This window comes from Tinamus guttatus, unplaced genomic scaffold, assembly GCF_059628265.1.
Source record: "Tinamus guttatus ecotype Peru unplaced genomic scaffold, ASM5962826v1 Tinamus_guttatus_pri_ptg000033l, whole genome shotgun sequence".
NCBI lineage: Eukaryota > Metazoa > Chordata > Aves > Tinamiformes > Tinamidae > Tinamus > Tinamus guttatus.
The window spans coordinates 2832501-2857336 of record NW_028288567.1 but is presented as its reverse complement, the minus strand read 5'-3'; the positions used below and the strand labels follow the sequence as shown (position 1 = coordinate 2857336).

The 24836-nt window shown below is 37.1% G+C and overlaps 1 protein-coding gene across 1 annotated transcript in view; it reads left to right on the top strand.

Moving 5' to 3' along the window:
• USH2A (usherin) overlaps positions 1 to 24836 on the top strand; it is a 356467-nt gene that overhangs the window by 282268 nt on the left and 49363 nt on the right. The window contains exons 55-60 of the mRNA XM_088531950.1: positions 2750 to 2857; positions 3381 to 3564; positions 4283 to 4440; positions 9417 to 9575; positions 10688 to 10850; positions 16827 to 17181. Coding sequence (XP_088388076.1) covers positions 2750 to 2857; positions 3381 to 3564; positions 4283 to 4440; positions 9417 to 9575; positions 10688 to 10850; positions 16827 to 17181 — 1127 coding nt within the window. The remainder of the gene's footprint in view (positions 1 to 2749; positions 2858 to 3380; positions 3565 to 4282; positions 4441 to 9416; positions 9576 to 10687; positions 10851 to 16826; positions 17182 to 24836) is intronic.

The following is a 24836-nucleotide window of genomic DNA, read 5'->3' as shown; positions in this document are numbered from 1 at the left end:
GGGGTGTTTTAAAAGAGAGCAAAGAGTGCCCTCTTCAGCACCAGCAATGGGTCTGGAGGAAGGAGTCTTCTCAGCTCTTTGAACAGACTAAAGATCATCTCCCAGATAAGAAACTTTATCAAGAATTTGTAGGATCAGTCAGGTTTAAGGAAGAGCCAGACATGATCGTTGACATTTTGTTTAGTGAAATAAATAGGACTCAGGGCACTGAATGGTTTGCAATTCTTTCCTTAAAAATGTTCTCCTTTGAAGTTTGTGAAAAATGGAGATTCGGCAGTGTTGTCATTGGTCAAGCCTATGTCCATTGCAGCACTGCATCGTTAGTAGTTTTTATCTTAGGGAAGCTCTGGGAGTCGAGGAGTTGCAGGAGGCTGTGGTCAGCTAACTGACATCCTCCTGGGTAAAATTCATGTGCTGGGACCCAGGAGCGTTAGCCTGGGAGCTAATTACTGCCTTTGCTCCAGCTCTATCCATAAATGAAGACAAACCGTGTCAGAACCAATTGGTTGGCTAATGAGACGATGCAGTTTTAAGAAACTGTTTTGCAGCCCTTTTGGAAAACAACAAATGCTGCAATAATAAAAGAGACTACTAAGGTTTTTTTTAAAAAAAACAAAACAAAACAAAAATAGACTAAAGAACAGGAGGAGGAGAGTATCCTCTAGTGAACAGTCAAGTAAAGAAAATGAGAAAGCAAGAAGCTGTTTATGTTTCAAAATTACCTTATTTGTTATTTTTATTATTAATCACACACATAGATTTGCACAAAGCTTTCCAAAGCACATACAAGACAAAGCATTTAATGCAAAACTTTAATAATCAAGGTAAAAATTTGCTATAACTAGCTACCTTATGTATGACTAGAGAATTCAGGTATCAGAATTTTGCCAATAACTTTAGGAAAACCGTGTGCTCTTTTTTTTAACGTTCATTTTTCTCTTTAAAGTGTAGTTGTAAATGAGTATTGCTTTATTATGCATGTTTCCTTTAAAAGTGAACATGACTCCCTTTAGGGGAATTCAAGCAATTTGTTGCCACAGTAATCTTTTCTATCCTGAAATGTTAAATACTTGGCTTTCCTCCATGCCTTTGCCTCTCTCTGGTCTGCAACTGTCATTTCTTCCCTTCTTTTATACTGAGTGTTCAGATTATTTTTCTTCTCTCCCAGTTCATGGTTAGGTTACAGTCAGGGCTGTCCCTCTCAGTCATCTGCTTATTTTCTCTCCTTCATGTCTTGTTCAATGTAAGCGGATTGCATGTTTTCCATTCACTTCTGTACATAATAGTTGCTTATTATTCCTCTATATTTGCATCTAATATATGTTCATTAAAATAACTCCTTCCTGGCTATAAACAAAGATTTTTTTATAAACAAAGCTCTTGACCATTTTATTTTTCTCGATGATGAACTGCATTGTGCTTGAAGTATTTACAATTAGGCACATGAGCTACATCAGAACTGTGTTATTAAGGTCACAGAGACAAGCACGTAAAATCTGACTTGTATGATCCTCGTGAACTCACCTATATAATCCAAATTCAGCCTCTTTTGTATAAGTCTGGTGAGCCTAAATTACAGAATAGCATGCTCATTTATACCATTTATACACAGTATTGCTGCCCTGTTCAGGGCACAAACTGCCTCTGCCAGTGGGGAATAAAAAATATATATTTATACATTGTTGCCTCCGTTCTTCCTGGGATTGGTAGGTTTGGTCCTCCCGGGAGCCTCAGCATGGGCAGCTCTTGTTCTGAACCTGCTGCTAACAAAACCCCCAAGCTTCATCTCAGCCCAGCCTGGGGCCATCGGTCACTGACCTGTGATGCCACAGCAGTGGCCCACCAGCTCCGCCACGACCCAACCTCCATGGGCTTCCTGGCCCACTAGGAGCCTTTGAGTTGGGTCGAGTTGGGTACCTTTGGGTGGTTTGGGACCCAACACTAATCAAGTCCTGAAGACCTCTCTCCTGCCTCTTGTGGCACCCTGGATTAGAGAGATACAGAGAATGACAGCATGGAGAAGTGGCAGTCTCTGAATTAAGGCATCTGACTTATGTCCTGGCTCTCCAAGGCTTTCATTTCTGTTGGAGCTGCGTGCTGTGTGATACCAAGGAAGGCGCATCTCAGGGTTTCACAGGTTGTCATCATTGTGTATTCTGGACAACGTGCCTGAGAGCTGGCAGTCTGAAGTGCTAAACCGTGGGCTTGCAGAGCTGTGGCTTAAGGCAGAAGAGGTTGTGCTGGAAGATAAAGCTCTGTGAGATACCAAACCGCTACGGATGTCACCAGTGAGGGACAGAATGTCTGGGCCAAGCATGAAGAGATGCCTAATTTTTAATAATTTTGTACAGCCTTAAGTGTGGTTCTGAAACAAAAGAATGGTAGAGACTGGGTAAATTCTCATCTAGTTAATCTGGTCCGATCTCTGGGATGTGTGACTATGCTGCACGTGCATCTTCATGATTCAAAAATAATGAGATGGGCAATATCCATAGATCTACTGTAGTGCAAACATGTTCAGTTTGAATTGCTTTGTAAGGCCGTTTAAACCATGAGAAGATACATGTCTAAATTAGTGAGATATTCCTATTTCCATTTTATTTAAATGTAAAACAAAAATGGTTCATATTTTAAGTTTGTGAAAATACTAAAAGTTAACTTTCCCTTAAGTCTAGTAATTTTTTATCTATTGACAAAATTCTTGGCATGCTTTATGTCAACATCTTAGTCTAAACTTTGCTTTTTCTAGGTCTGCAGCCATACACCAACTACAGCTTCATGCTCACTGCGTGCACATCTGCTGGGTGTGCTTCTAGCCAGCCACTTTCTGGTCGAACATTGCAAGCTGCTCCTCATGGTAATAGAAAAAAATGTTCTTGTAACATTGCAAAAAGATGGTCACTTGTATGTTATAATAGTTTAAAAGGGCAAAAAAAACATTGACATGAAGCTTTCATATGTAAACATACACAGGAGAATTTGTGTTCAACACACTCTTTATACTGATGCACTCTATTTCCACTTTGTTTTTGTGACCTTTTTCCAGGTTCATCTTTAAGATAATAATGGTAAAAATTAACAGATGTGTATCTTTTTTAAAAAAAAAATAAAAATAAAAAAAATAACTCCCCTCCGCAAAAAAGCAAGTATGTAGGAACTAGTGGTCAGATAAAGGCTGTAGTCACTGGCCTCATTCTCCATTAACCTGTACCTTATCTAGTCACTTAGATTTATTGTAGGTTAAATTCAAAATGTATGTTAAATTCTGTCATTCTCTCCAGCAATGTTTTATGCTTATGTTACATTGCTGAAAGACACAGCATAATGTGTGGGAAAGCCAAGAACTTTGTAGTTAAATATTGTCCCTGTGCTGTTAACAGGAGTATGGCCCAAACCTCATCATATCGTGGTCAGTTCCACAGAAGTGGAATTATATTGGAGCGAACCTAGGAATCCCAATGGGCTCATTACTCAGTACCAATTGTTTCGTGATGGACAGCAGGTTTTCTTGGGTGGCAGTAATGACATGAATTTCACAGATGTTAACCTGCAGCCTAACAATAGGTAAGATATGAGAAACAGCTTTAATAGTAAGCAAACAGTGTTCAAAATGTATAATGACCTGTTTTTTTGCGAAATGCACAAAAATATGTGTTGCTATTTTTAATAGAACTCTTCTATTAGTTAATTTCTGAAAGACTGGTGCAGAATGCTTTCAAGAGGTTTCAGGTGTTGGCTTTTCTCAAGTGACATTTCTTGTGGTCTTTTTCTGAGTTCTAAGTCATGTTCTAAGTCATTCTCACTCAAGTTGGGGTGAAATTTTTTCTCTTGGGGGGTGGTGTGTTTGGTTGTCTTTTTTTTTTTCCATCATGGACTATAGTCAGAAAGAAATGTCTATAAGTAGGAGAAAGAACTGTACAGAGTTTATAATCTTTTCATGAATATGGAACATATTGGCTCAAAAATAACAGCTGCTAAGGAAATTAAGGAAATTATTAAGCTGTTCTGAAATTGTTTTTGACAGTTTTTTTGGCCAATACTTTTATTCCTTATGCAAGCTATTGTGAATTTTAGCATAAAAAAAAATTAGCCTGATAAGTAAATAGTCACTTTCCTCATCTTAAGCAATCTTCAAGGTGAAAATTTTTGCTAGCACGATATTTATAGTATCCATTGTATAGTCTGTTCAGTTTAAATTGAGAAAAAGGGAAATGTTCTAATACTGATATGCCTAAAGCTTCTAACTGTAGTATCTACTGATTCTCTTTTTGTGTTTGCGCAGATATGTTTACCAGCTGGAAGCCAGCACTTGGGGTGGCAGCAACACGAGTGATAAATACGTTATACAAACACCAGTAGGAACACCAGATAAAATTCATGCCCCATATAATGTCACAGTAATTGATGCATATTCTATATTTCTAGCTTGGGAAATGCCAGGTAAAAACATATTTCTATGTAGTACTTTGTAGCAAAATGAAGGGATGGAAAAATTAGGATATTCAGGCAGGCAGCTGAGCAATTCTGGGTTTTGATTTTTTTTTCTTTTTTTTTTTCTTTCTTTGTGTTTAGTTTTAGCATTTGTGTGATTTAAATAATGGGTATATAAAACTGCTGATTCCTCTAGACATTTTTTTTTATAACATTGACCTATATAGTTGATCTGGGTATTGTGACGATTAGCTAATCGAAAATCTGTATACTAATTTGATCTTGTAAATTATTACTAAGCAGAAGTACTATAGAAAAGAGCAATTTGAAAATAAGTTTTCTCTTCAAACCAAGTTGGGGTATTGCCAAGGATAAACGTTCTGGGTTGCTGATGTCTTGATAGCTATACTGTTAATTAAAATGCCAGTTTTACCTGCAGTGTTGCGCCCTTTCAACAAATGGTATGAGAGTGTAATGCAGACATCCTGTGCTACCTCTGACCTGAAATAACAAATTTAATTCAGCACGGTACCATGGAGTTCTGTGCATATATTATCTTGCAGTAATTTTTTGCAGAAATATTTTTTTCCGAAATAGTTTTCTTCCTTTTTTCTCTTCTTCTGAACATCACCAAGTTGTCTTGGCTTACTACAGAGGTAGGCTAAAAATGAATTATTGAGTAATAACATCTTTTTGTGTTAGAAACTGTGTTCCATTTCATTAAGGTAGCTCACAGCTTAAGTACTTTACTGATACGATCAAAATGATGTGGTATAGTTACTGTGGGACAATAAAAGCAATGTAAATGGACATTTTTTTTTCTTAGTGTAATTCATCTTTAGCAAAGTGTTTTCCGGTTTCTAGATATTAGCTTTTTTCAGCTAAAAATAGTTCATGTTTTTAGAAACTTCAGACATGCTTGTCTTCTACAGTAACAACAGTATGTGTTTTATCAATTAATTCTCTCAGGGAATTTCTTCCTAATTATGTAAGATGTTCTCACCTTGCAGAGCAGCCACAGTAGAGTCAATGGCGTTAACAATAAAGTCACCTAGAAAATGTATTTTGCCTTCAAGGCTGGGATAGCAAGCATTGTGGCAGTGCTTAGCAGCATTCACTGTACCCATTTAAGCAATGATTAATAAATCTATAATACCCTCAACTGTCAATCTTTTAGTTTTCAGAAGCACAAAATCCATTATAGAAATGCTATAATATATGAAAAAGATTAAAATCTTAAATTAAACTTTTCCCCCTACTGCCTGAAAGGATTTAGAACCTAGCAGAAGGCAGGTGAATTCGAGTGGCATATAATCTACAGTTGATTTTATTGGAAAATGACTCATACCGTATTATAGTTTTGATAATAAATATAATTTAAGGTCCAAAATATTCAGCAACATTAAAAATAGATTTAAAACATAGGACCATATTGGAAAAGCGTAGGCTTTTTAAGAGCGGGGTGTTTCCTAGAAAAACTTGCCATTGTTGTTCTAGACCTTTTCTTTTCCAACTTTCTCAATTACTGTTACCCACAGTAGGTTGCAAGCCTGCATGGACAATAATGCTCTGTGTAGTTTGTTTTATTATTTTGGAATTAAGATTTTATATGAAAGTGTTCATGTGTTCCTCAAGTCACTCGACCAGAGAGAGGAGAGAGGAGGAGATCCCTGCAGAGGATCTGTGTTTAATGCACTCACACAGCTGCATAGATTTCTCTTTTACACGGATAACTTGATTTTAATTATAGGAATTGGCGGTCACTTCTGGAGGAGACGGTTGTTTTAATTGATACTGACTCCAGGAGAGAGAGGGAAAAAAAAAAAAGCTTTTTATTAATAAAGTCTTGATGGGGAGGGTAGCTGGTCATAGCGTCTTCCTGTCTGTGGACATCAGGGATCCTTTGTCATTTGATCTGCTTATCTGCTGTAATAAATTTGGATCAAATGTTTAATTATAAGCATCATATTAGGCAGAGTGTTCTTTTGGATGGCTTTAATTATGATTGTTTCATCATAAGTCATGTATCTAAATCTTATAACTTTACAGTTGTATAGAGTTTCAAAACTCTTGACTTAGCAAAATAGCAAGGCGGCCAAGCAGTAGTTAAAGTGATGGATTCACAAAAATTATTTGATACACCTCACTCATTACGGAAAATAGGACTTTATTTTCTGAAATAGGTATCCCATTATCTTGGGTTGCATTGCCTCAGCGCACAGACCTCAAATGTACGGTACATTTCACTGATATGCTACAGAAGGATGTGTTACAGTTATTATGGAACAACTATTAGTAGCATGGGTAGAAGCAGAAAAGCTGAATGGAAAAAAAACCATAAATCTCCCAAGGCATATCCATAAATGTTATTGATATGTAGGCAGGTAGCCATCCTGCATTTCATCTCATTGACCACTTCACTGGTCCTAACCATGGACCTGATCCTGCTGAATGTCTTTGGTTGCTGGTAAGGCCAGGAAAGATGAACATGTTCAAAAGACACAGGATTCTGTCCTCTGCTGCTGGGTTCCTTGCTTCATTTGTTAATGACCATTTGGATTAAAACATCCTCTTTCATCACGTTGGAGCATTCACTCCGTCAGCATCTGGGAATGCTCAACATTCAGAGAGTGATGGTTGCATAACATGTCTGGATTCCTGTTTACTGGAATCTTGTTGGGTTCCCATCTGGCATTTGGGCGACATATTTTTTCGTGTTTTAGCTTACCTTCTTCATCTAATGTGGTTTCTATTTTATTTCAGAGGAATAGTCAAGCTGACTTAACAAATTGCTCTGACTTTTGCTAAACCAACGGATTAATTTGTTTCTTAGTGCAAATTGGTGTATTCTGTATGTCACTGTAGGCCAGATTTTCCCATGTCCAAAGTTGTGGTCGGCGTCTCCAGCTTTTATTGTCCGCAGAGACTTGCTGTGAACTCTTGACACGATCAGAATAAGACACCTGGGTTATAACTTAATTTAAATACTTACGCAGCTAAAACATTTTTGATTGTTTGAAGTTAAATGTTAAAATGTTACTTCCTGAATTATTCTCTTATTTGGTTTTAACTAAAAATCATGACATTCCTATTTTAGTATTTCTTGACTGTAACTGAAGCAGTTTAATTATTTTGCTTTAATTGTCGTGGAGTTTTTCATCATATTAAGTTTTCCAGTAAATTCTAGCAATTGACTTCACACAGATTTTTGGTTACTATTCTGTAAAACAGAATAGGTAAAACAGAACAGGGCTTTATTTTCTCAATTCTAAGCATCTTGTGCTGCAAATTCTATTTTATGAGCTACCCTAGTTTTGGAGTAAACAGGGCCGTCAAACCTAATTTGCAGAGTTTTGCACAGAATTGTCCATTAAACATTATCCAAATATGCCCACGAAAAAACGAGGTTTAGTTTGATTGACTTGTCCCATTGCAAAGTGTGCACCTGCTGTGAAATGAAGTCGGAGAGGAAAAAAGTGGAATAATTTAACTTTTTTATTTGTAAAGATAATCAGGGTTTTTCTGATTACATCTTAACTTCATAAATGTTAAATAACCTATCAGCATCTAGTTGTTGTAAATTATGAAAAGGAGTATTGCTGGGAATATTAACCAACTAAATCCTTGTTCTTTAGTGAACATGAAAATGTGTTATGGCAGGTTGTCATTGTGCTCATGGTAACTTTGACACCAAATAACAAAACTGCCATTTGCACTTAAGGTAAATTGGTTCACTTGTGCTTTTACGGTTCCTTTTATTCTGACATAAATTTATGAACTCTGGAACTAACCAAGTCGTGTGGTTTCCCAGCTGACTATAACAAATATGCCCATTTCATTTCCTTCAGTCATCAGAACACACAAGGTAGTATTTTCAGACTGGCTGCAGATGCCGAAGGGTATTCTGAAACATGCAAAGCTTTTTTGACAAGTTTCTGTTTTGTATGAGAGTATTTTTTATTTTTCGGCTTATAAGGTGTTGTTTTTATGTTAGCATCTGATGAATGTTGGGAGAGATTTCTACTAAATGTTGGTTTGTTTTTTTTTCAGGGCATTTACTCAGATTTGTAATTTCATGCTCACTTTCTGAGATTTTTTTTTGCTGAGCATATTTACTGTTGGTATTAGTCCTAATATATTTGTAGCAGTTAGGAGAATTTCAAGGTTTTGAGAGGAAAAAAAAATGAAAATAAAAAAGTGTGAGAAGACCATCATAAGAAGATCCAGGAATCTGTGCCAGTCATTCTGAGGGGATGGCATATGGCTAAGCTTGTTCTGTTGGAATAATTGATTTTCCAGCTTCTCAACAGAACTGGAAAACTAGGAAGTGACAGGATTGGAAGAGGAGTAGACGGAAAAAATGTTTGAAAACAATCTGGTAAAAAAGTTAGTTTCATTTTTATTTAGCCAAAATCAAAACAATATGTTTTATATCAATTGAAATTTTATATTTATATATATGTACACATGTTTGGTTTCAGGCTACTGTATTACACTTTACTAGCAGAGTAGGCTAAGATTATGAGAAACATTCAGGTACTGCTGCTGGGCTAACGAGGGTTTGTTTGCTAAACTGTGGCAATTTAGTTTTTTGATCATATAACTCAATACATAAAAAAGTGGTGTTTAGTTAGTAGCTGCTGCTTTAAACTCTATGCCTCCAAAATAAAGAAATAACAGATGCCAGCTTCCCAGTCACAAGATCCACTCCCTTTTCCAAAGGTGGCAATTGCAACACTTGCTGTGGTTGAAGTGGATTTTGATTTTTTACTGTCTTTACTATAATCTCCATATTCTAGTTGTGATCTGCACATGGATCTGTTTCAATTTATATTTAAATGGGTTTGGTTTCTGACAGAGACAGTAGGCAAAAATCTCAAGAGGGGCTTGCACTTAAAATTGCATGTGATGAATGCCTCTTTGAATTTGTCCTGCACTGTTGTTACTATTTCAGATAATCACTGGTCATCTCTTATTCACAACAGGGATATTCATTGTCAATGTGCCTGTGGAATATAATATCTTACTAAATGCAAGCAGTCCCGCTCTGCTGGTGAAGCCAGTAGGTCGGGCTTATTCCTTTTTTGTGGATGGCCTAGATCCCTTCACCCTGTATGAGATAAGGATACAAGCATGCCAGAATGGTAAGATGATTTTAAATGACTCCCTTCTGTGCCTGGAAGAGAATGGAAATTTGCCAAATAGATTCAGCTCAGCAAAACGGAGAGCCCAAATCTTATTTCTAAAATGGTGTGAAATGTTTATCTAGTAAAAAGAAAGCTTAGCACAGAATGTAGCATTAAGTTCTTCTCCATGTTATATCATTAATATTTTAGTATTTTAAATTGAGATAAAATATTTTGGGTAATATGCACCATTTTATTAAAAGCTCATCACAGATAGCATAGTAATATTTGAAAATGTGCCTACAGAGCAAAGTTGTTTCTGTAGCAGTTCATCTACAAGAAGTGGTAGTCATAAAGATGCAAGAGAAGAGCCCCAATACTACATAATACCTTGAATTTAATGGAAATTTTCAAAATCCAATGGAAATACATCTTTCTAAAATGACGGCTAGGAATTAGTTCTCACTTGCACTGGTGTAAATCAGGAGTAGCTCATCAGTGCAGTTGCACTGATTTAAATGAGCATTTAATAATGCAATGAAGTTAAATGAGGCACCATTTCAGCAGGAGCTTCTTTACTCCACATTCATCTGTTTTCACTGTATTATCTGTTATTTCTGGTAGATTACTTCAAAAATGCTCAGTCCTGAGCTTCATCTCATATAAAAGTTTATGCTAATGGGAGAAATAAAAGAATTCTATGACTCCTGTCATAGCATGTCAGTGACATCCAAATTGGATAATCCTCGGATTTCTATCCAAAGTTTTCATTATTTTAAGCTTCTTACCTCAGTGTTTATATTACTGCCCTGGGAAGACTGTTACACATTCAACAGGCAGTTAGGGGAGCCCAGCGGGCTTTGTCTGGGCTGTGTAAGAGCTGTGGTTTGACACAGTGTTTGAAAGGACTTTCTAATAACATTAACATGGGAAGGAATCCTTAACCAGCAAGTGTTTTAGTGTATATATTTCCTTTTCATCAAAATTGTGAAGTGTTCTCTCGCACTTTATTTCTTTGTGTGATTTGTTGCTTCCATCTAGTAAATGCAGCCCTTGTATAGTCCAATTTGAAAACATGTCTTTTCTCAAAAAAGAAGCTCCCATTTCTAAGCAAACTTCTGGTTCTGTAGGCGGCTGTGGAGTAGGTGGCAGAACATACTCGAGAACTGCTGAAGCACCTCCAAGAGAACTGAGTCCACCCATCGTTAAAGCAGCTGGGTCTGCGCTTATAGAAGTGAGATGGTCACCACCTAAGAAACCAAATGGCATCATTACTAACTACTTTATTTACAGGTAAGTGCTTTTATCTTCCCAGGTTGTCTGGTCTTACTAAGGTGTACACTTCTGTACTCCTGGATATATATAATCAGGTGAAAACAAAGTGTAGACATAAATGATTAAGTTTGTCTTATTTCTCACCACCTAACTACTAAGGTAAATACTAATCAGAGGGTGGAAGGGTCGAGAAGAAGACCTGAGACAAGAATCTTAATTCTCATCTAAAAATGACAAAAAGTAGGTGAAAATATATTTTAAAATATTCAAGGGGACAGACAAAATTGAAAGATAGATAATCTTAGAGGGTGTTTACCCAGACTAATAGACATTCAGCCCTCTGTAAAAGACAATTGAGGAATTTGAAATGGAAACAGGAGTTAGTCAGTATTGCTGGAAAGATTTTCAAAGCCCCAAGTGATATCTGGGGTCTTAACACAGATCAATTTTAAGACCAGAATTATGTTCCTATTTGTGAGTAATTAATCTAGAGTAGGATATTAGTGTGGCTATATTTTCTACAATCTCTCAATTAAATAACATCTATTTTTGTCTCTTGGAGCTTGTACTCGGCTGGCCTGTCTAGGTGCCTCACTGATATCCTCATTCTCTGTGCTTTGAAATTGCTGAACATGCTTTTCTATGTAGGTAGCTCTGTTAAGGGAGGTATCAGCATAGCAGAGCACTGACTTCAGTCATGCCAGTTGACCCTTTAAAGCTAGCAGAAGGTCCCGTCTTGCATAGCAGCAGAAAGAGGACAGGGAACTCAAGCCAAATCCTGGAGAAAGATGTAAAGTCCAAGTCAGGTCTTCCCAACTCCAAATCTGCTTGGCAAACCTGCTGGGTGGCCAGACCTTCCCTCCCACACAGAGCTTGCAATAGTTGGGCATTTTATTGTATTAGAGCCACAGCTGACAAGAGAAGGAACCATATTACGTTTTGGGAATCAGCAGTGATAATTAAATAAATTCACTTTTGCCTTTAAAAACGTTAGTAGTCTCTTAAAAATGTGTGCTCTCTTGACATAGCTTTTTGTCTGCTATTTTTAATTGTTTGATTTTTAAAAAAATCAAGTCCCTCCCCTATATAAAGATGAATAATACTTTATTTCTCCATTATAGCCAAGATATGTCTTCACTCTGTTGGTTTTGTAAATAAATCTGATGATTACCACTGCTATTCCATGGCAGCCATAGAAAAAGAAAACAGGAAATATAATGCAGAAAGCCTGCTTCAATGAAAAATACTGTAAATTGAATTTGACAGGATTTGATGGCATTTGATTATTCTAGTCACAGCCAAACAATGATATAAAGAGTAATATGAAACAGAATGTGTTACTGCCTAGCAGACTCAAAAGCAATAAACCTTCCTCCAATGTGACACAATCACTTCACAATCATAATTGTAGCCTGTTTGATACCTCTGAGTACAGCAGAAGGGCACTGACTGACATAGATACATTTTGTTTTTTATTTAAAGTGAAATGAAAATGGCGCACTGGGGCTCCAGATACAATCGTTATATTCACCTACATAGGCATGAATCACTTGGCAGTTATTTCAGCTGAAGTTTAAATGTGCTTAGACAACAACAATATCAAATCTTTCTCAGATAGCTGCAAAAAAAATCAGGAATGGGATGTAAGCACATAGTTCTTTTTCATTTTGTAGCCACACATAGCCCTGCATTGTTATAGCAGCAAGACTGCAGTGTTTCTACGCAAGGTTATGGCATCTAATTTCTTCTTCATCGTGTGCCTCCTCCTTACTGCATCCCCACCAAAGTAAATTCATTTAACTCAAAGCCTGGAATGCTTGGGGAGCTAGTATGTGTGCAATCTTTGCATTAAAATGGCAGGGATTGTACTTGCCTCTAGAAGCATAAAAGCACTTGCAAGTTTGCAGCCATTTTGTTAGAATTTAAAAAATAAAAATATTAGTTTATTAAAAGTGGCATGGTAACATTTTATTTGTTTAACCGCTCACTTTAAACACACATACGAGGCTTATAAACATTTGTAGCAAAGACCACAACTTGGAAGAGATTGTGAATGAGAGAAGATATGGTTTATGAGACAATCACCCAATCTACTGCTCTCCCCATTTATCATGACATAAATCCCTGTGACAACCACAGAAATTGCAAGTCTGGAGAAAAGAATATTATGAAAATAGGTGATGTATTTCTTGCTGTATTTTAATAAGATATAGGTCACAGCAGCTAATGGAGCTGCTCTTTGTTGACCACCGCCATGCACTGTGTAGCAAGTGCCTGAGATTGATCTTAAAGAAACATTGCCTCTAAAATTACAAGGATTTCAGATCAAAACTGGCTTAAGGGAACATTTGCATTTCCATGGAAATCTCTACGTCACATTCATTAAGATTAAATTATTTAGTATGTGTATGTAAGTGAGATTGTAATGTAACTCTCATTAGCTGAGCAGTTCTGATGAGGGAAAAAGTAGCAGAAAATCAGCAGGCAATTTTAAGACACAGGAGATGTCTCCTGGCTGTTGACTCTTCTGTTTTGGGACTTCTAGGAAGTGGATCAATTTAACTAATTCTTTATGATGACCTCATCGCTTACCCTTATATACTAATTATGAGCTACACTAAGTGCAGCTTTCAAGGCACACGTGTAACACTTTGTTTAATATAACACCCCTCATGGATATATAAAATAAGAGCTCTCAAGGATTTTGATTTTACCAGTAATTGACATAAAACCTAATCTTAACTAGCGTATTATATGCAGTAAGCTCAGCCTATTTTCCTGAGTTTTGACATCAATGCTTGTAAAAATATAAACCTAAAACTACATCAGTATAGATTTGTTACAAATGGTTCTTACAAATGGTAAGCAGGGCTAGTTTACTGAATTTGAGGTGGAACTCAAATTCAGGGCATTGCTAATGTTGCAGTATTCCCCCACAAAATTATCAGAGACTGTTTTGTTCCAGGACTTATTAGTGTTTCTACAAATAACTCTTCACCACTCTGAAAGGAGAGAGAGATTGCAATGCTAAAACATGTGCTTTTGGTGCATGTTGAGAGGTGTGTATTTGTGGAGGAGAGCTCTGTTTTGCCTTCCAAGACCTCAAGGCTTCACTGTCTTCCTCATAAAGGAGCTGAGGGGTGAGCTCAACACAGAGCTTTGTAGTCCCGTCTCGCAGAAGTTTGTACTCTCCTCCTTGTGCCATCTGGCTCGGATTGGCAATGGGGTAGGGAGAATTTGCCCTTAAAAATAACTGTGTCCGATCATCTTTAAAATGAGTGTGTAGCAAATCAGACTTCGCAGATTAAGAGACAGGTTCCAGCTCCTGGAAATGTTATTCTCCTCTGCAGCTCGTTGTACTTAAGAAACACTTCCAGTTAAATGAGCAGTTGAATCTTAAATCTTAAGACTATTGAAATGATTACAGACTGTTCAACCACTTCTGTTCAAAGTTTATTCATACATGAAGATATTCTGTTTTTAGCACCACAGATGGAACCATTTACCTAACCATAAGTTTCATTCATTAAATATTCAGCAGTAATAAGATCTAAATACTTAACCAGACTACATTGTACAGCTTTGCTTGTGGATAAGCTTACAGTTGGTGGCATATTTGATCTTCCAGTGAGAAAAACCTGTTTATCACAGAATTTATAAAATACTTTAAAATATAAATTTTCGTATTCATTTAATTGCTGTGATACTTGGCGAGACAAGACAGATGCTAAATGTGACCTTATTGCACTAAAATATCTTTTTTTCACTTATCTTTAAACATTATTAGGCATGTATTTAGGTACATAGGGATATATGGAATACCTGGTGCAGAAAAAAGGCATAGTAGTGATTCATTTTGGAATTGTGTCTCACACTAAGTCACTGAACAACACCTAAGGGAGAGTGCTGCATGCAGCCTGTTTTGCCGTTACAATTAACATGGGAGACTCTATTAAAAATACTTAAGGGAACTGTGGGGTCAATAGCACATTTTTCACTTCCACTGTTTCCAGACATCTGTTTCATTTTGTAGCAATCAAGAGAATTGGTAGGGAATCTTTCCTGCCTGTTCTGCCTACCATGTTTCGCCCACTTTTGCCAACCAATTTTCAATATCAACACATCTTATAATATATCTGTTTTGCTACGCTAGAGATATTGGACCCTAAAACCTCTTCTTTCTTAAAGATTGTGCCTTAACCGTTTAAAATAGTCAATGTCTGTATGGTTTGTTTATAACACAATTTAGCAAAAAACCTTCAACATCATATAAGAGAATAGTGTTTGTGTGTGCCTTATATATGCATATACACAAAGAATGCTCAAACATCTATGTATACACATCCATACTTTATGTTCTTCTTATTTCCATTTAAATACCAGACTATATTCTATTACAAAGCAGTTAATAATATTAATATTATCAGTTTTTTAAAAAAATCGTGTTTTATATTTTCAAGTAGTTCTTTGAGGACAATCTAACAAGATAAAAATGAAGAGAATTCTGTGAAACGTAGATTTTTCTCTTGCCAAAGAAATGTTCTTCAGCTTCTGTGTGTATAGAGTGATGATGACACCTGGTAGTCAGACAAACCATTTTATCCTGCAAATTTGCCCTACTTGCAATAAAAGTGGCAGATAATGTAATTTGTTTTTTTTTGTTGTTGGCATGGAGGATGAAAGTACTTTTACTTGCTGTGAAGGCCGAGATTCCTATAAAAAGTAGGAAAAATGCTTAAAAATCATATGCAGTACAGCACAACCATCATTGTGATTTATCACAGTGTTTAAATGTAACCAACTTAATTTCACACAAACATTTTTATGCCAAGTGAAAGAATTGATTTGGTAACTGTTTTGAAGATGAGTGCTTTCCTTTTTACATCTGTTGTAAATTATATATTAGAAGGGGAGAAAGGGAGGGAAAATCATGTCTGTTATGCAGAATGTCGCTAGGTACAATGCTAAAATACTCTCTGTAATAAGAATGGATGCTATACGTTTTTATATGTGAGCATTTTGGAAGTATTTGTATATATATACACGCACTCAGGCACACAAGTTTATATGTATACAAATGTTTTTATACGTATACAGATGTTTTTATACATGTATGTAATGTTTCCATTTCTGTGTGTGTAAATATATATATATATGTATATAAAAAACCCATATGGGTCAAAATTCTATATAGTAAATTGTCTTTTTATATCTGTAGTCTATACTGAAACAGAAAAAGCCTTGGGGGGGGGAAAAAAAAGTAGTTTATTATAGAAAACACTCGTTGTGATATGTTTAATGAGTTTTTGTGATAGAGTTGCAAATTCTGCTAAGTTTATGCACATGGGATTACTTATTCCATTTGCACGAACAAATGGGGTATTTATCGTGAGCGAATCAGAATAAAAGGAAAGTGTGTGGCTTTGGTTTTGAGGGCATGTTTGAATATTTATCCCTTGTGCATTAGGCAACATTTTCTCTAAAAATTGGGATTTCCATAAATGTTTTCCATAAATGAGGGATCCTGAAGTGAGTATGTACATAAATAGCTTGATTTTCAGAAATATTGAAAAATTTCGCCCATGTTGCAGCTCAAGTAATTATTTTAGCAAGTAAATATGAATTTCGGACTTCATGTCTTAAATTTTGAAAAATCTCATATCTGGTGTGTCACATCCTAAAACGACAATATGCCTATGATATTATGAACTGTGATTGCATACTTGCTTAAAGTGTTTCTTAGTAGTCTTCTTTATAAAGGAGAACAGTGATTAATACTTGCCTTGAAAATCTGTTTTTCACTACTCGCAACCTGCCATAGGTCCATAGAATGGCTTTTAAGACAAGCAGGCAGTTCACTGTGTGTGTGATGTTTAGAAATAAGCTCTGTGCTTTACTCAGTTACCAGCTGAACTTAGGACGTCAGGGTCCATTATAGTGGGACTGTGGAAGTTATTTTCAGTTTTGTATAAATTGCCTTTGATTTAATTTCAGACGTCCTGTAGGTAGTCAAGAGGAGCTGCTTTTGTTCATCTGGGCTGAAGGACCTTTGGAATTTGTTGACGCATCTGATGTGCTAAAGCCTTTTACTGTCTACGAGTATCGTGTCAGAGCGCAGAACGCCATGGGGTCAGTGGACAGCCCGTGGGTTTCAGCCCAAACCCTGGAGGCATCTCCATGGGGCATGGGAGCCCCTTGGGCACAAGCAACAAGTGCATACTCAGTCTGGTTGAACTGGACTCAGCCGGCATCTCCCAACGGTGTCATCTCTCTATATCGAGTGGTCTATCAAGAAAAACGTAGCGATCCAACATTTAGCATCCCGCCTGTGACAGCACTAACCGTGATGGTAAGAACTGTGTAACAAAAACAGTTTTTGATTGTTTTGAGCTCCATGTTATTTTAAAACTTCCATGACTGGAACGATGATCGGAAAAGTGATGTTTCATAATTGCCGGTAGGATTTTTGGTTCAAATTTGGGGTTTGGCCCAGTGGGGACTGAAATATTTGAGAGAAATACTTAATCCCTGGTAGATGCAAGGAGCTTGCTCAAAATCTGAGAGTCATGTCTGGAGGAAGCAGGCACATGCACCTAACTTCATCAACCTAGCTCTGAAAATACTGTCCTGACTTTCTTATTTGACAGTTTTTGGAGTTTCACAGGATCTGTATGAAGCGCAGCAAAATCAGTTCTTGCTATATGTTAAGCTAATTTTGTAATTCAATTGGAATCACAAAGTGAATGAATTCATTAGCAATTAATATATGCAAAGCATTTGCATGTATACACATTTATAAGGATTCCCCTCACATTGCATTGATATCAAAAGCAGATCTACTTTCATTTATACTACATTTACTTATATTAGGATGTTGATTTGCACTCTTAACATATCTTTGCCTTCAAGGGGCTTTCCAAACATCAGTGTATGCGATACTCTGAAATCCATAAATACTGTTTTTCCGTGTATGTGGATGTATAGACTCAGGAAACGGCTGGTTATTTTGTGAACAATAACACCGTGTAAATCAATGATAGAAGTGGTTATGGTGACTGCAATTATAACTAATCATCCTACCTATAAATTACCTCCTGGCGTTTCTATAGAAAGATGGTATGTAGACAGTTGAACTAGACGGTTTCATATTAGGATATTAGTTAATTTACATGGTTATCACCTGAGAATATGATTTTAGAAAATGTTTAAGCCTGTTATAATCAGCTTGCATTTTTTTAGCAATGCCAGCTCAACTTCAAAACTACAATTTTGCCTAAATGATGTTCATAGGGCATCTTTGTATTCAATAACACTGAAAATACCCCATTTTTTATCTCAATTATTTAGTATTATTTAATTACTCAAATAATTAAAATAATGATGTGGTTGGATACAGGATTCTGAAGAATACACTCTAGAACACTCAATAGTAATCTTTAAGTAACTTTCTTAGACAACTCTTAACATGAAAAGGTAGGAAGTCTTATCCATCTTATCCAGTGGGTTCTTGTCATCATGTAGTTCAAAAGCAGTTTTGTGTTTAGCTTCCTGGAAGCCTAAAGAGGTAAAGCATGTAATACATCTCCCTCTCAGAAAGAAAATATGTCTTGAATGATAGGAATATAGACCTTTGGCTTCCGAAATAGTTTTATGTCTGCATTAAACACTATGCTAGGTTTTAAAAGGTACAGTGGGATTTTTGAACATCCGTAGGATTTTGGTACTTAACTCTCATAACTTCCTTTAAACAAACAAACACACACACACACACAATCATAATCATCATGGCATACCTACATTTCAAAATCAGAGAAATGACAGAGCCTCTCTTAATATTCTGCTTAAAGCAGAATCCAGTGTGTTGCTGAGCATTGGAGCTGACCTGGCCAGTCATGCATGGCAATGTCTTCTGAGCATGCCAACAACAACAAAAAACGTCCAAGATGGTTGTATTGTGGGCAATAAAACCTTCCAAAATGGCCTTTTAAATAATGTTGCCACAGTGTGTTTCTTTAGCAGCATCGGTTAAAAGCCTTTTAAATTAACAAGCTATTATTTACTGAATTAGTATTTTCTGGCTCCAAAATGCTTTATTTTCCCCAAACACTACCCTGAATCAAAATGACATTTTGGCAGCATATGTATAGCTGTTTTACTAGTGTCACAATGAAACGGACTTGCATGGGGTTTTTCTACTGTCCTTTGTCATGAACGTTTATCGATTATTATTTTTTGATATCTTTTTATTTTAAAATACTATATTGCCATTTAGGGAGAACCCTTCTGTGCAGCTCTTTGATCACATACGCTCACTTTAAGCCTTTACAAGTACATTAACTCAAAAGAGTTGTTGCTGATTTATACGAGGGATCTGAGATCAGAATCATACCTATTCCGTTCTGAATATAGTGGAACAGCTAAAGCTTTGAATCAAAGATATTGACATAAAGTGCCCAGAGTCCTGTTATCAAAGATATCTTTAGGAGGTCAGGTCAATTATCTCAACAGGCAGAAAACCTGGTCACCAACATGCAAAGTTATAGCTCCTTTAAAATAGAATTTTATCATGAAATTGCTGATATACCCTTAACTGTGGCTTTGTGAATGAGAACTTTAATTAAAATGTAATTTTACTGAAAGAACTAGCATTCCAGTGATTAAACTTCTGCCCCTTTAAAATATAGCTTTCTGGGGTACTAAGCTAAATCATTTAATCTCCTAAAGCATCTCTATTGGAGCTCCCTGGTGGGGTACGCCATTAGTCATTCTCTCATACAAGCTCCATGTTACAAGCAAGACTTAAAGTATTAAGTGAGCAATGAGTTTGGTCCTTCATTTAATCTGTGAAACTCCATTGTTATCCCATAAGAATATTCCAGGGGAAAAAAAAAGAAAAGAAAAGAAGAAAAAAAAGCAGTGCTAAAATCATAGTAGTCATTCCCAGCAATGCTGTTGTTGTTCATATTCTGCTTACCTGCCATAGGACATAAAGCGTAACCAAAATCTAAAGCTGATATACAGTCCTTGTAGCACTGCAGGATACAAATTAAGGTCTTGCTAAGTCACTGCAGACTGGCCTAACTTGGCAATTTCTTTTTTATCTATTTCCAAAGCCAACTGAGAAGCATCTTCTGGGTTTTTAAACTCTTTGACATAGTTAGCCACTCTGCCTTCCCAATATGAAGTTATTTACTCTCCAGTTACAGTGTATTAATCTCAATTTGAATTAATGGATCAAAGTTATGGCCATGCATGAACTTCAGGTTGTCAGTGATCCTTTGAAATTTGTTTGTGGACATGAAAATCAGAACTGCACTGTGAAAACAAGATCTCCTACACTTGAAGGAAAGGAGCCTCTCCCTGCACGGTTCGCAGCAGGTGATGTACACACAAGCACATTTGATGCTGTGCAGCTAAAGAACAGTGTCACCCATCTCTCTAGCTTGTTTGGCCAGCTGTGTAGTGACAGATGTTTGGTGACAGCAAGTTAAACTGATGTTCTGGTCTATCTGCAGAATAAAGTCAAGCCAAGGCTGGTGAGAGCAGTGCAAGCTTCTCTCAGTATGTAATGCCAGCTCATTTTTACCCACTACCGAAGGAGTATTTTGTGTCTTGTTGACTAGTATGAAAGATGTGATTCTATGACTTCTCCTTTACACAAATCTGCAAACAGTGACTGAATAATCAACGTAAACTTTTCATGTTTGTGAATGTAGCACCCCAAGCTGATATTCTTATAACATCTGCCTCCTCAGAGCATCAAAGTAGCCGAGCTGTTCGCCTATGTATGTCAAATGCTTCTGTATGCTGAAGTATGGGTAAATTTTGACTTTTTGGTGGTAGATATTTTGTGGATGTGTACCGCTTTTTCTCCCATGCTAATTGCACCATGGAATTTCTGTCATGGAAGAGGGCAAGCAAGCCAAGAAAATAACTAATCAATTTAAGAATATGTGTCTGCTAAAAAAATAGATGGAGGACTAGAGGGAGGGAGGAGAAAAGCATCCAGAGGTAAGAGTTTTAAAGGAACACAGTAACACAGGCACCCCCATTAGCATTATGTGTCAAACCCTCATCAGCAGAAATACAATGTGCTTGTTAAAGGATAAAAGAGATAGATTTAAGTATTACAGGCCTTATTCATGGGAATTTTACACCCATGTTTTCCTACGAGCACAGGCCTGCTCCCATTGCATTTTGCAGTATCAGGCCATCAGGCCAGCGTCATTCTACAAGGCTTTCTTGGCATGCTGTGTCAGCTCAGGTCATAAAAAATTAACACATCACTTAGTTGGTATCCCTGCACCAGCAAAGCCCTTGGTTTACACATGGCTATGCTAACAATTGAGAACATATGTTGGCTTAACTTACATTGTTTGGGAAGTTGGTCTAACTGCGCCAGCCAAAGCCCTCTTGGCACATGCTACATCTGTGCTGGTGAACTCTGTAGATATTTTGCAGAGTAGCACTAATACTAGAGATTTTTTGCAAGGAAAATAAGCCTTTTAGCTTGTGTGATTATGTTTTTGTAACCAGAGAGTAATTTGTACCTGAATAAGAATAATTAATGCCAGCTAACTATAAAGCATCACTGGCCAGCACTGCCATACATCAGTCATGCAAGAATTTTAAGTAAACAGAATTTTACAGATCTCTGGAACGTGGTACCCACAGGTAGTTCTTTTGTGTTCATCACACGCAGAAATACTTACTGGATCTGCATGTGATACTACAGTTCTGTTTCCTCAGGGAGAGCAATGAACTTGTGTCACCATTAAATATGCCCCACCACATAGTTACTAACTTTCAAGTGCATACAGTTATTCAGTAATGCAGTATGCAGGACTGCACATGACAGCTTTTGTATGGGAAAAGCAAAGTAAACTGTAGACCCAACTGTAGGAAAAATATTCCAAATGGAGGCACCGGCAAGATGTTTTTATTCATACCAATGTTGGGAATGTGGGAAGTGAGCCTCACAGTGAGAAAACAAGACAGGACTAAATGGTACAAGCCTGGCACATACTATAAATTCAGGAGATGGGCTACTTAGCAAAGAGTGAAAGCCGTAAACGGTAGCAGAGGGCAAAAGTTAATTAGGCTACTGAGCTGCTGTTAACAAGTAGCCCCGGTAAGAAACAAGATGGCTGCGAGGCCAAGTGCCCCATCGCAGCCCAAAGAGCAGCTCCTTCGCTCTGTGAGGGCTTACAGGGTAGGGGGAAATCGTACGCAGATGACTAATTTTTTTATGGTTCACAGCCGATCAAAGTGAAATTCAGCAGCTGTTCAGGACAAGTGACCACTCTAACGGCTGTAATATAACCCGCTAAATAGAGAGGGAATTGCATGAGAGCAAGAGGTTAGCTGTGATTATCGGCAGGTGAGTGCTTTATTGAAGTTGAAAGACCATTAACATTGATGGAGTAATTATTTCAACTTGAAAGTAATTACCTTGATGGTTGATAACTTCTCCAGTGTTCTCAGATTTGATTGGACAAAACAATTGTGAATTCTTGAAGCCTAGAAAAATATTACAACAATACTGCAATGTTTAAATTACTGAAACCACTGTTAGACTACTTTAATTATGCCTAACAGTGAGAAGATTTTCACGTAAAACAACCAGCAACCTCTCATGTATGGAGACATTTGCTTTTTAATTCCAGGGAAATGACTCACACCTACCACATATGTGCTGAGTGATGGTTTTGCAAATGAATCATGTGATTTAAATGCAATTTTTAAGATTCAAAGCCTCGGGAGTGTGGTTTCCAGAAGGGCTTGTACTGGAATTATTGCAATAGCTTCACTTGCCAGGAAAGCCCAGTGATGTTGCAGCCTTCCTGTGTTGCTGTTTCTAGACCTGTTAAGCTTACACGGTAAGGGCTTAGGAAAAGTGCCCCTTTATGTTGAAGGCTGCTAAAAAAAATGTGTCCAAGGCGATCTGTGTCTTGCAGGCTCTGCTGTTTCCACATTGCTGCAGAATATGCCGGATTTGCCATTTTGCTTAAATAATCGTTTGGATCAGCCTGACGATGCCCCTCCAGAAGCTGCTGAAGTGCTTCAGTAAGCCCCACCTAGCAAGACAGACATTGAGAAGTGCTAGTTAGAGCCAAAAGCATGATATGAGCAGTTATCACATGGCTTCCAGGGCCTTGGAGCACTGTGGTGATAGACCTGGATGAGCAGAGAGCGCTGAGGATGGAGAGAGAGGAAGGCCCCAGCTCCAATCACTTCTGTCTTTACCATCCCAACCCAGGGCTACTTCAGTATCTCCCTGGGTGCTTTTAGGCAGCTACAGAAACATAAATTTAGACTCCCCATGGAACTCTGAATTAAGAAACCCTTACGAATTAGCATGCGGGGCAGCAGGGTAAGTTTTATCTGGAGTCTTAATGCATTGTCAACATGGTTGATAATCTGAATCACTGGAGGCTACAGCAAACGAGTTTATTTCATTATGTTTTTTTCTTCAGTACTTTCTCCCTAATTCAATGTGTAATAGGGAGTTAAAATAACTTTGTTGTTCAATAAATTTTTGAACCAGAAGGAAAAACACTGATATATCTCTCCATGCCTAATCACAAAGTCCATGTGGTTTATGACTGCTCTGACTCTAACAGGCAAGTGAAGTAGAATTTTGTGAGTAATTTACAGCTGACAGGTTCCGCACTGCATGACAATTTTCCTTGATCTGTCCAATCCTTAGATGTTATCATGTGTTTTCGTGCCAATACTTTTTAAACACAGTGAAAAAAAAAAATAGACCTGTACGCTATAGCTGTTTCACAGTCTTTTTATTGTTTTTCCTCTTCTCTCTGCTTCTTCAAAAATTCTCTCAGTTATAACTAATTTTTTCTATGTTGGTTTGTCCTCTCAAAACGTTCTTCTCTTCCAAAAAAGAAAAAAAATCAAAAGTTTTGTAGGCTTTCCTTGACTTAAAGATAAGTCTGTATTTTCTATTCAATTTCAGGCCTGAATCAAAGCTCGTTCCAGTTAGTACATTGTTTTTCACTGACTATATTTAATATCAGCTCAGAGCTTGACTCCTCTCACTTCCCAGGAGTCAGATGTATTGCAGAAAAGTGTATGATGTGGCTAAGGAGATGGAAGTGAATCTTTGGAACTGTGTGCTGGTGGGCACATGTCTTTAGGCCGCTCTAGTGACTTGAGTTGACAGCTAAGTCAAAAGAAGGTGGTTGATATTAAGCAATTTAATCCACTGTTTTTTCTTAACTCCCTTTATTGAAGCCAGTAAGGGTAATGGGATTTGGTCGGTTTGCAGATGTAAAAGACTAACCTTTGACAGGGAAATAGTGGCAGGGAGCAGTCTAAAAGTGGGAACCTTTTTCAGTCTGTGCAGCTGCAGTCAAAAGGCAAGTGGTAACAAAACCTAAAGGCAGCTCCCGAAAATGAGGTTGTGTAAATGTACCTTGTGCTGTTTTTCTGTAGGTTTCTCTATATGCTCTCTCTTTATGCTTTTCCTTATGATATTTACATAAAAGTCTTGCATTTGAGTCAGAAGAATGAGAACAAGCTAATTGGGCACTGTAGAAAAGTGCTATTGACCATGTGTTTTCTCATTTGCAAAAATGAGAAAGACACACAAAAACTTTACTTTCTTAAGAATGCTGTGATAAGAAGATATAAAATGAGGGCCATTCTTCCCTTTGTGCCATGTTGTGTTCGACTGCAGTAAATCTGCTTTAAAAAGAAGTTTTTGGTAAGCTGAAGAGGCTTTTTCAAATGTAAGTAACAAATAAAATGGAGGAGGAGCAGGAAGAAAAAGTAAATTTATTCAATGTGTGCAGCTGTTTTTCAAATTAGATATATGTTTAAAATGCTTAATTGGATTTGACTAGATTTTAATTCACATTTAGCTGATGTTCTTAAGTGGAAATATCAGGCAATTCCAAGACAACTCTCTTTGTTGTTAAAGTCATAGGGCAGCTTCCTAAAATCCCATGGGTCATGTACGACAGCTACAGATAGGGGAGTTCTTCA